The 12627-nt window shown below is 42.0% G+C and overlaps 2 protein-coding genes across 2 annotated transcripts in view; both read right to left on the reverse strand.

The window, feature by feature from the left end:
* sigirr (single immunoglobulin and toll-interleukin 1 receptor (TIR) domain) overlaps positions 1-2858 on the reverse strand; it is a 6544-nt gene extending 3686 nt beyond the window's left edge. Inside the window, 7 exon segments of the mRNA XM_047034531.1 lie at positions 54-118; positions 120-157; positions 242-385; positions 487-627; positions 781-908; positions 1220-1424; positions 2682-2858. Coding sequence (XP_046890487.1) covers positions 54-118; positions 120-157; positions 242-385; positions 487-627; positions 781-908; positions 1220-1424; positions 2682-2769 — 809 coding nt within the window. The 5' untranslated portion in view covers positions 2770-2858.
* A 276-nt stretch (positions 2859-3134) lies between these two features.
* Positions 3135-10929, reverse strand: LOC124477031 (anoctamin-9). Its single transcript, XM_047034546.1, is given in 26 exon segments — positions 3135-3520; positions 3604-3716; positions 3828-3851; positions 3853-3922; positions 4123-4245; positions 4360-4507; positions 4609-4650; positions 4653-4760; positions 4872-5065; positions 5172-5269; positions 5389-5450; positions 5537-5644; positions 5770-5806; positions 5902-6066; positions 6289-6393; positions 6494-6576; positions 6671-6731; positions 6836-6929; positions 7025-7159; positions 7580-7659; positions 8031-8089; positions 8181-8230; positions 9134-9273; positions 9386-9508; positions 9620-9694; positions 10685-10929. Coding segments are annotated over 26 exon segments (2334 nt in total). The 5' UTR covers positions 10706-10929; the 3' UTR covers positions 3135-3504.
* Positions 10930-12627: the final 1698 nt, after the last annotated feature.

Raw genomic sequence — 12627 nt, forward strand, 5'->3', positions numbered from 1 at the left:
TGGATAAGAGCGTCTGCTAAATGTAAATGTCTAACGGGCTGATAAGATCTGACCTGAAGTTGCTGGAGCACCAGTCCTGTTCCAGGTAAGGGTGAGAGAGCACCAGGATTAGCCGCCGGGCAGCGGCTCACATTCATCAACAGCTCTGCGGACGGCTCTGCAGATAAAGGATTTTCCATTTTTAAGTTCATGCTTCTCACGTTCTCATTGGCTGCAGCAGATCTGTGTGTTCCGTCTTTACCTGAACCAGGCAGGATGTCGTTGTTGTTGAGGTGCAGTTTGTACCCGTGCTTATTCTCCAAGTGAGGTTTGAGGATGAAGTTGACAAATTTCCTGTCGTTATCATTGTTTACGTAAGAGATGTAAGCATCATATATCTTGCCATCTGATGAGGTAGACAGAATGTGAATAAAAAATGATTCTCAAACATTGTAGAGGGGCAGTTTTCTTCTTTCAGCAAATGAATGTGGCAGAAGGGATCCTCACCATTGATCTCATAGTCCCCATATTTATTTCTGTACCAGAGTTGGATGTTGAGGTGGCATGTGGAGTACAATATAGAGGAGGTGGTGAGGATAAGCAGGAGAATGATGGAAGCTATCAATGCAGCTGTGTGGCTGGGGCGGTCTACTCACAAGACACACACAAACCATGAAAACAAGAAAGTCATAAAATATTATTTTCTGCGTATCATTTTCAGACTCTGTTCCACATACATGAGGCCTACTGTGGATGGTGAACACAGTATGTGTAACACCATGCGAGGTCCTGTGGTCTTACTTATATTGTGCAGACTGAAGTCGGTCGAGGCATTTCCCACTCTGCAGGTGTACAGCCCAAAGTCCTCCTCCTCCCTCAGCCTCACCTCCAGCACACTGTTCAGTATCTGCTGAGTGGGGCTCACAAGCCTGGCATACACATCCACAAAGATTCACACAGTAGCCCCCTTCATCTCTCCCCTGTTGTGACAGCTACTATTAAATACTAGGGAGTCAGGTGACTGAGCGGTTAGGGAATCGGGCTGGTAATCAGAAGGTTGCCAGTTCAATTCCCGGCCAATGCAAAATGACGTTGTGTCCTTGGCAAGGCACTTCACCCTACTTGCCTTGGGGGGGAATGTCCCTGTATGTCGTTCTGGATAAGAGCGTTTGCTAAAGAACTAAATGTAAATAAATCCAGTTCAGGGAGTTTATCTGGATACGGGACTTTCTGAACTCACCATTTGGAGAGATTCCGAGGGTGCAGGCTATGATTTGAAAGAATGCCGCCATCTTTGCTCCAGGACACGACAGCGTCACAGGGTTGATCCTGGGGTCCCCAGGATACGAGGGCGGTACAGTTCAGGAATGCCGTTGAGCCCAGTGTCTCCCGTAGCTGAGGTTGCTTCCCACTGGGCTTAAACTCAGGGGCTTTGGTGCACAACTCTGGGAACACAAGCCCCAGCTACCATTATTGACTGCAGTAGCTAAAAACAATACAGGCCTTCACGCTGTCCACTTGGTCTTGAAAGCTTGAGACAGCCATGTAGTATCTGGAAGGCACGCTGAACACCAAATGCCTTCTTGCAGGTGTGGTGAACACAACCCCCTAACCCCACATGTTACTCATGGCTACCACAAGAAGCACAATTCCTTACTCAGAAATACACATCATTAAGATATTATGTTTACTAGCATTTGAGACAGCTTTGTTATTTTCTTCTATAATATAATTTGACTGTTAAAATATGTCTTGCTTGAATCACCTTTGATGGTGAGTCGCACAGTGAAGGAGTCAGAGCTGTGGTGCTTAAGCACACAGGTATAGTTACCCTGGTCCCATTTGCCCAAAAGCCCATTGAGCTAAAGCTTTGCATGCAGTCAGTAGATACTGTAGTCTCTGTGTACAATTCAACAAAAAATTATTTTTGCTGACAACACACAATATGCAGGTGAATATTAATGGGGCATGAAGGTTAACGTTTTTATCACCACGTTTTCACTCAGTTTGACAGACGATACAATTGGGAGCAAATTGGTAAACTACTTGACCGAAATTGCTCAACTGAGCCGTGTATTATGGGCAGTTTAGGAAATAATTCAGAATCCTTACGCAAACATCTGTCGAGATGGTGTTTTTCACCACAGTTGACTAATCTCTTTAACCAGTTCTTCAAGATGCTCAGTCAAGTATGAAACCTGGAGTTCAACAACTCATCTTCAGTTAATAGGCTAACTAAAAACGTGTTAAAGGAAACAATTCAGAGAAGGCAGGTTAACACACTCTGGCACTGTGACTTTGCATCACATCCGGGTGCGAAGTCCAGAGTGAGTAATTTGGTGACAGACTAGAGTTCACTAAAGAGCTACAGATACTGTAGTCATTTCATTTGTAAATCATCATGAGACTGGATAGCTGGGGATCGATTGAGCTTTCGATAACTTTGAAACACTGCAATACGACAACTTAATGGCACATCTTACATCAACACATTTCGTCTGCTGGCGGATGCAGACTACACACACGGCTAAAAACAGGAGCCGAATCCAACATTAATTATTCCTCCAAAAGTGTATGACAAAATAAGGTAATTAGGCCTACATTAACTAGGCTGTTATGTCTGTGATTTTATTTTTTGTATTAACTCGTGAATGAAGTAAGGAATACCTGCTGTACAGAACTATATTGTAATCTTACATTACCTCCAGCAAAAACCGGGAAGAAACCGGAGCATGCCACAATTAAAGCAGTAAATATCGATTCCATCGTTCCGTTCTTGACCATAAACATAGATCCTTTATTGAGGTGTTTTATTCATATATGCTCCTATAAAGCATCCTGTAACATCGGTGTTCACTTGCTCTACTGCCGAGTTATGAACTCACCTGTTCTGCATGACTTGTTTGGTGGTTACGTGTGACCACGTGACATTTCCTCACCTGTTTAATGAAACTACGAGTTCTTGTTTATTTATTTTATCAGCGATAGGCTAGTCACGGTCCAAAAATAATAGTAGACTATTTCCCCACGCCATTACAGGTTAGTCGTCGGCACCTATAAGTGGAATAAAACCACGTTTGTATGCCAAAACAGTCTTAACCAGTCTCAACTAGTCATTTAATTGCATTTGATGACAAAGTATGACCCTCTAGTTGTTTTCTGTACAAAAAAGTTTTATTTTTTATTTTTTTGCATTTCGTCCTTGGAAAATTGTGATGATAGGTAATCATCAATGACAATGTCAAGAATATACAACAAAGGATATACAAAAACAAAACACTGCAAGGAAAAGTAGTAAAAGGTTGTACAAGGCCCAAGTAACTCCACAAACACTCACAATACAAACTGTACCGTCAATAACACTTGCCAAAATTCATTTGGCCAGCACTTCAACATTTGACCATACATTTTAACAAACGCACGTCATTGAGATAACAATATTATTCCTCAGTAGACTCATCAATCTGGGTGTGTGGACACACTGAAGTGCTCTACCTTCATATAACTCCAACCTGTCTAAGGTTTTCATACCTTAGACGACCTGAGGGAAAGAAAATACAAGTTGCTTGCTCAAATTGTTCAAATAACAAAAGTATTTATGATATGCTCTCTAAAAACGCTTACCGAAGCTCCTCCTTCAGCCTACGGAGTTTGTCATGGAGTCTGTCATTCTTAACTTGCATGGGTGCACTTGGAACAAACCAGGCTGCAATGAATTTGCATATGACGACCACGTGCTATCCACAGGCGTGAGAATGAGAGACCAGGTGGGACATGGAAATAAGAGGTCATTACAAATGCTAGGACAGGAACTAGTCAAGCTTAGAGTGTCAGAGCTGAGTTCCTACCTCAAAAAGCATGTAAAAGGCAAACCCGCACTGCTAATATCAGCCAGTACTGTCGAGTGAGGCTGAAGTCCTCGTTACTTCTGTAGTCTTTATAACTGTGGACAGAGGCATCCCAGTTTTACACCTTAACATACTCCTACTGGACAATACCTAAACATTCTTGCTTTGTGAGAATCAAGTCAAGTCAATTTTATTGATCCAACTTTTTGAAAACGGGTATTAAAACACATTCAATCCATCATAAATACTACATACTATCTGATTGTTAAGGATATATGCTGAAGCATGTTTGAACCTGCAGGCGGTGACGTTCACTCCACTGTGAGTTATCATCTGGTTGGGTAAAAATTCACTATGGATGATCTGGTCATCCACACGTACAATGGACAGAGTGTTGTTGATGTAGCCCGCCATGCAGCTTTTGAAAGAAAGAAACAAGAAAGTCAGTCGTTAATCTGCTTTGAGGTAGCACTTCCATGAGCGACGTGTACAGGCCACCATTTGTTGTTGTTGTTGCTGTCTACACACTCACTCGACACCTGTCACATTGCTGTTGGCACAGGGGCCATAACAATAGCGGTACACCAAACGTGGGATGAAGTCTGATGAGACCCCGATGACTAGCCCATTAGCAATGACTGCCAACACACCAATGGCCTCCAAAACATCAGTCCACACACCTAACGAAGCACAGTACACACAATGCATGCATAACCATAGTTATTCACAGACACAGTCCCAGACAGATGATGATGATCACCCTGCCTTGATTGTCCCTCACCGATATCGTTGGTTTTCTTGGGCACCATTCTGCGTTCCAGCCGACCATTTTAATGGCGTCCAGACGTATCTCTATGATGTTATTCATAAGAGCAAGAAGAGGAGCCAGAGGAAACGCCGCCACGAAGATGGTGGTGAAGCTGAACTGGATCACTGTGGATGAAGCGTAAAACTTCACACCGAATGACCTACTTCTTCCTCGTCAGTCTGTCAACACGCCGAGTCCTGACATTGATTTGTTAGTCAGCCCCACACATTACATACCCATCTCCAGGAACTCCTCGAAAAGGCTAAAGGAGTCAACATCATTCAGACGGTAGTTGCAGAGTAAATCCTTTAGCGTGCAGTTGTCACACAGATTCGCCACCTCTTCGGCGTTGGAGCCTTCTTTGTGGTAACAATGAAGACACCTCCTCGTGAACTTGGTCTTCCTCCTTTTGAACCACCTGCAGAACCAGCTACACTCACACACACACACACACACACACAGTTGCGATGATCCTGGGTCCTTTGTAAACTCATATACACACCTGTAAAACATTTACCATCTCACTGTGAACTTACGGGCCGGCAAACTCAAAGACATTGCTGACCGTCTGTTTGAGCACCATAATGATGGCCATCTGGATAAAAAGGTCTGTGAGGCAACCACTTGGGTGACACTGCATGAAAAGGACACATAGCATGAAAAAGTTAATACTCCTAATTGATTCAGGCAGAAAGAAAATACATCTTTTAAGTTTTTATGTGAAGTAAAAATCCTGTTGTTTTTCATGTTTACTTCTTCCAGTCTCCACTTCCCTGCAATCCGCACATAGCCACCTGGATGTCCATTTATCCTACAAAGAAAAGGAACCGTGTTTGTGTTCTAACCCCCAATGGAGTTTATCAAACAGCTAAATGCCCAGAGACACTGGAGACCTCACCTGCCAGGAAAAATGCCACGTAGAAGAGTGAGGAGAAGTAGGTGAAGAACTGGAAGGTGAACATCTTGACAGTGAAGCTCCTCTCGGTGGCAGCAAAGGACCTCGTTTTCTCTGAGAAAAGTAAAAAAAATAATATTAAGAACACGTCATTCTCCTCTGGCCCACTAGGTGGCACGTGGAACACAACAGTGTAAATGAACAACAAAACCATTTTCAATACAATCAATCCCACAAACCTATTTCACAAAGCTTGAGTGCTACCTTCCTGTTGACCTACCAAGAATAAAGAGAGGGTTAAGGTTGGAAATCAAGAGTAAGAAAGCAATAACATGAACAGAATCATAATAGGTGAAGGGAGGTTGATGTACATGTGCCATGATGCTAATGGTGAAGAAGTGCACCAATGCCCCCAATATCACAGCAGCTGTGTTGGAGTGATCACGGAGAAATTCCGAGGGAGACTCCACCAGCAGCACAGTAGCCAGCACCCGGAACACCACCAGGGCGTGGGCCAGGCCAAGGATCAGCAGCATCTAGAACACGCACGGCTACTTTAGGGCCCTTCGCGAGCATTCATGCACCGTCGTATATCATACGTAACCTTCATAACAGTATTGAAATGTTGTTTTGAAGCTGATTTTCTACGTAACAGTTTTTTTTTTTAAACACAATAGCATGAAAATGCATCTTTCAATTAAGATTAAAAAGGAAAAGATACAGTTTGGATGTTGTGAATTTGAAAGGAAAGCACTCACCATCAAGGTGACCAGGATCAGAACCACGGTGCTACGAAGATAGGAATGCTTATATTCTTTGGGCTCACATTCTCCATCATTTACAATGTCCAAGATCAACTCCTCCTGTTAACACGCAGAAACTCATTTTTAAACAATGCCTCCATGTTTTGTTTAAATGTGTAATCCCACCACCAGAGACAACCAACCAATCACCACAATGTACCTCCTCCTCGGACCAATCAAACACCTTCCATTCACAGACATAGGAAGCCCGGTGTCTTTTCCAAAACTCCAAGAACAAAGTGGCTGAAAAACAAGGAAGGTGTTTCCAGGATTTGCATGACTTGGTGAAGAAGCATTGCACATCACTTCTTGTACACATCCACACCATGTGACTCACCCCATATTGCCATGAACATAGCAAACGCAACTGTCCCCTCATTGTCAAATAGAAGGCTTACCTACAGGGAGAGACGTCATCTCAATCAAGCACAGGATGTTTCAAAACCCAAAATGAAACTCAAGACCAACAACATCCCACCATCCATCCCTTCCAGGCAAATACCTTAGCGTAATCGCAAGTGTCAGAAAGCTGCCACACTTTGCATCTCTTGTCACAAAGGGGACACATGACAGCGTCAGACTCACAAATCTCCTTTCTACAACACAAACATTGGGGTGGATCAAATCAGTAGAGCAGGCATTACACAGAGATACAGCACAATGACCAGCTACTAGTAGGGGGGTGACTTACACGAGTGGAGAGGTGTTGAAAAAGGCCAACCCATAGAGGAATACAATGACCCCTATGACAGCAGCTGGGATGAGCAGACATGTGTACCAGCCCAGCCACAGGTAGTAAAGGGCTACCTTTTCTCCAAAGTAGTTCCTGACACACGGGCAACAGAATTAACAGTTATGGTAATAATGACCAAAATGTCCACATTACTGATCCAACTCTGAGCATAACCCTTTGGATTTTTTTTTTTTTATATTAAGATTGGGGTATTTTGGGGGTAAGTTTTACAGCAGTGTTTTGTTGTGATTCTAACCTAACTGCAGGTATTTGGTTGATTGTAACCTAACAAAGTGATTGGTTGTGAGTCTAACCTGACCGCAGTGATTGGTTTGATTGTAACCTAACTGCGGTGATTGGTTTTGAGTCTAACCTGCTGGCTGTGAATCTAACCTGACTGCTGTGATTGGTTGTGAAACTAACCTGACTGCTGTGATTGGTTGTGAGTCTAACCTGACTTCTGTGATTGGTTGTGATTGTAACCTAACTGCTGTGATTGGTTGTGAGTCTAACCTGACTGCTGTGATTGGTTGCCCCTGGAAGCAAGCGCTCCATCGTGCCCAGCTTTTCGTCAGTTCCTTCTGTATCTTTTTCTGAAAGCGAGAAAAAACAATCTGACATCAGTTATTATGTTTTAATGACTTAAAAAGGATACTTTGAGGGTCTGCCATCCCAGTTAAACAGCTCACAATAACCAAGCATTTCCCAAGAACAATGCCAGTGTCTCACTGATGCCATGTAACTATATTTAGCCCATAGGTGTATCACTGCATACCAAAATAGTCTGTGTAACAATGGCAAGCATTTTTGTGGTTCACCCTCATTATTCATCCTCCACCTTCTGAAATGGTTTTGTGACAAAAACTACTATGTCTCTGCCAAACGCATTGCATGAATGTCAGACAACCAGCACACAGTATAACTACCCAAGATCAGGAAGACACAGAGCACCATATTGGTTTACCTCATGCAAACAGAACTTTGCGTCAAAAACATTCTTCTTCATGAGACCCCGCAGGTCTTCTGGAGATGGACGTAAGAGACAGGAGAGATTATAACACTGGAAGTCTGACAACATTTGGAAGAGTGTGAACGAATGCAAACACATCCTCACCTCCTGTGTCAAGGCAGGTGTTATTCAAGATGAAGTGGACAATCCGGATTCTGAAATCAAGAAAAACTAGGTTGGAGCCTTTCCCAAATTGTTCTGCATCGTGACCAACTTGCACAGCTCAAACATCCGTTTACTTAATTTGCGCTTATCACATGTTTTAGAGAGAGAGAGAGAGAGAGAGAGAGAGAGAGAGAGAGAGAGAGAGAGAGAGAGAGAGAGAGAGAGAGAGAGAGAGAGAGAGAGAGAGGCGGAGAGAGAGAGAGAAAGAGAGAGAGGGGCGGAGAGAGAGAGGGAAAGAGAGAGAAGGAAAAAGAGAGAGAGAAGGAAAAAGAGAGAGAGGGAAAGAGAGAGAAGGAAAAAGAGAGAGAGAGGGGCGGAGAGAGAGAGAGAGAGAGAGAGAGAGAGAGGGGCAGAGAGAGAGAGAGAGGGGCAGAGAGAGAGAGAGAGGGGCAGAGAGAGAGAGAGAGAGGGGCAGAGAGAGAGAGAGAGGGGCAGAGAGAGAGAGAGAGAGAGAGAGAGAGAGAGAGAGAGAGAGAGAGAGAGAGAGAGAGAGAGAGAGAGAGAGAGAGAGAGAGAGAGAGAGAGAGAGAGAGAGAGAGAGAGAGAGAGAGAGAGAGAGAGAGAGCACGGTAGCCAAACAGTTTGCTTTCACAGCAAAATGTACTTGAGTGATCAAAGAAGACAAAGTGCCCATCAGCTCGGTCTGGTTTTAGTTTTCATTGGTGTGTAGGCCCACCTGCATTACAGGTTGGGAATCCTGCTCAATGAAATAATGTTAATAATAGCAAAGGAGGAGAACTCCAGCTTGGCAGTCAGTCAATAGTGATTGTGGAGAAGGATTAAGGAAGTAGAAGCAAGTCTGTTGTCACTATGTCAATGTTTCTGAACACAAGAGGTATAAAGTCTACAAAGTAACCCAGGAGAAGACACCTGTGCTGTTCCATGTTTCTTACCTGGTGGAGAGTGGTATTGTACCCTGTTGTTCACAGCTCCAGTTACATGCATCCGACACTTTTAGCAGGTACCTGTACTTTTCAAATATCCCGATGGGGGCTTGAATCCCGTAGAAGACTATGTCGTCATCTATGATTTTCTGAATCATGAATACAAAACAATTAAAGACAAAGAATGCTTTACGTCATATCGACATGGCATCAGGCAGTTGATCATACTGATAGGGTCGGATGTCATTGCACACAACTCACTGTGATTTTTAAGTTCTTCCTCTTTAGTGCTTCAATGAATGCAACTTGCTTCTTGAATGCCTCTTTCTCCTGGTCAGTAATTTCTTTTGCAACTAGGACAAAGTCATATGATAGTGGAGTGTGCTGCAAATGGAAAATACAAAATCAAAATGGTCAATACCCATCTCATGCTTACACAAATGTAGACAACTAGTCTAATGCCTAGAGGCTAGAATCATTCAGTCATGCTCTTACCACAGGTGGAGGTGCACCGGACTCACTGCCATTCTCCTTCACCACTCTAAACAGTTCCAACAGCTCAATGCTGCCCTACAAAATCATCAAAATGCTAAATATGGTTACCGTATACAGCTCAACATGAGTTCACAATTTTTTTTTTATGGCATTACAATCAGACTTAAAATGGACCAACCATCCTGCACCAGGTTCATTATCTCTTTAAAAGAAAGTCATGATGCTTCTTAGGTGGGTCGTGATCTGTGAATGCTGTTGCCTGGGAGAGCTTGCACCTCCCCATCCTAACTCGGTGAGGACTGTGATCGATCAACAGAATCAGAGAGCTGTATGGCGTCGGAATTATGGTCTGTGACAGTAATCACATTTAGGATGTAAGGGTGAGAGATTCAACCCACGTACAGGCAAACAAATCAGCAACACTAGAGATTTAAGTCTAAAAATCTTGTTTTACTGAGTGAGGCAAATTATGAAAAGCAGTAAGAAATGTGGTAATCCAGGAAGAGTTAAAAAAAACAAAAAACAGACCCCTTTCAAAAAACCTAAAGCTACAGGGCAAGAGACAAGGTTTCAAACCATAGCAAGACTGAGCACTATACACAGAAAAAGGCAGGTCTTAAATGCACAAACAGATTGACAACAGGTGGAACAAACTGACAATCAGTAATCAATCAAGTCAATGAAGTCACATCCACAGAGATGATAAGAAACGACATATTGTTTGTTATCTAAAAGTGCTGTTGTGAGTTTGGGCAAATAGTTGTAGGTAGTGGTAGAGCAGCCTAAACCCAATGAATTGAGAATGTCCATCAGAAGACAATCAGACAAGGGGTATCATAACTGACTGAAAAAGTATTCTCTGTTTTATTCTGACATAATTTATTTAGTTTTTTTCCAATTGCATTGCTTAATACATTGTGTAATAATGTAATGTTATTGATCCAGTATCTGATTAAAAAATCAGGCAAGCAGCATGAATATTATTCATGAAATTGTTTTCTTAGACTTAAACTTTTCCATACCAACAGAACTATACACTGTAAGCAGGTGAGACATCCAGCCTACCTGCCTCCTGTGGCCTGGCATGATGAACAGCTGTTGAATCCAGGTACGACTTGGTATGGTCTTCAATCACCAAAATTTCGCGGGCTTACAAGAAGCCTTTCGGAGTAGTGTACTCAACAAAAGCATCTGAATTCCTGAACAATACAATACAGCACTTAAACAGGTGAACAACTTCCGTACTTTGCCAGGAAACAAATGTATTGTTGTAGCGTACTGTACTAGCGTGCTGTAGTTAAGGAATGTCAAAGCAACTTTACCTGTTAGACACCTAAGACGTCACGTTTTTTTATAGCATCACGCTGTGGTGTTCTTGACCTTTGGTAGGTTATGACACACACACACACACCCTCAAACACTAAGTTGTGTTTCGTGAAAAACGTTTCCAGAACCAACTTTAAGATTGTTTAGTGCATATTTTACCGTGAACCCCAAGGACGTCGAAGTGATTTTTGTTTTCGTTTCTAAGTGACGTTACGCTTGTATTTTACACAAGATGGCAGCAAAGTACACTTTACATTTTGCCTTCTATGATTTTGACCGCTAGATTAAGCTTTATGGTACATTTTCAAGAATTTCGAACACTAGCTCAGGGAGCATTTTTATTCAATCGGCTGTGAGCAATCGGAGAAATTAAAGGGATAATACCACATTGTTTATCATTTTACTTCGTTTAGATAAGACTTTAACTCAACAGATACGTAGGACTATGAAATCTCTTCTGGTGGCCTTGGAGGCAAGGGTCAATTGTAACTCTTCCAAATTATTTTATAAAGATAGAAGATGTCATATTTTGTGTGGGGACATTATATCCCAGTGAATTATAACATTCGAGTTTGTATAATTTACACTGTTACAATGTTTTCAACAATGTTGTAAAAACAGTAACGTATACCCAACCTATGGAAAGGGGGGTTCTCCTTTTAAAAAAGTTGATTTTTTTCTTCGTTCGAGCTACCTGAACCCGACCCTGAAAAATTACCAATGAGTCACACTTAGAATAAACAATAAATAAAAAAAATGGCTTGCATAAAAAAATATTAAAGCAAAATTGGGTCACCTGTTCAAAGTTAATTCTTGAATAAAAATATTTTAAATACCTGAATTTTAATTTAAGATACCAGTGTCTGAAGTAATCATATAAGACAATAACATTAAAAAAGTTTCATCTTAGGTACACATTTACTGTTACATTGTCTTGATGTGTTTTGGGGGATCTTTATAAACATGCATACCAACTCATAACTAACTTGAGTGTGCGTAGACTGTAGCTTACATCTGCCAGTCAGTGTTCCTCAGCGGATGTGCTTGAGAAAACAGAATAATATAAGTGTTGTAGTGACAGAAATATAAATGATCAAGTCAAGTATAAGATACCTGAGTACATTTAAGTACCTTAAAGTATTTCTACGTTGTTAGGACTATTTTAAACCATTGCCTATTGCAATTAACCTCAATCTCCCCTTCAGAGGTAAACTGGTAAAATGGGGACCACCCATGCCCTGTTATTTATGAAGACATAGGCGTCACCATTAATTCAGGAAACCTAGGTTTCTAGAATACACCCAAGACTTCCACACGTCAAAGAAAATATATGATGCTGAATGAAAAGTGGTTGGGCAAATAAGCAGTTTCATTCCTGCACATTGCCACACCCCACATGTAGGGATAGCATAATTACATGGGCAAGGGACTTTGAAAACCACTTGAAGATGATGGGGTCAAAGTGTTACTAAATTTGACCAGATGGGAACTTTGTGAACAATGATATGGCTGAGAAAAGGCACGTTACCAGATGGATGAAATGAGGGAAGTCTACTGGACTGGCCTGCATTCATATTCCCTTACTGTAAGAACACGTGCCTGGAAATGAAACGCTATGACGGATGCCCTTCCGTCAATTCACTGAATGAAAAGAAATGGCACTGCAATGCAGAGATTGTGAT

The sequence above is a fragment of the Hypomesus transpacificus genome, chromosome 14, assembly GCF_021917145.1.
Source record: "Hypomesus transpacificus isolate Combined female chromosome 14, fHypTra1, whole genome shotgun sequence".
Taxonomy (NCBI): Eukaryota; Metazoa; Chordata; class Actinopteri; order Osmeriformes; family Osmeridae; genus Hypomesus; species Hypomesus transpacificus.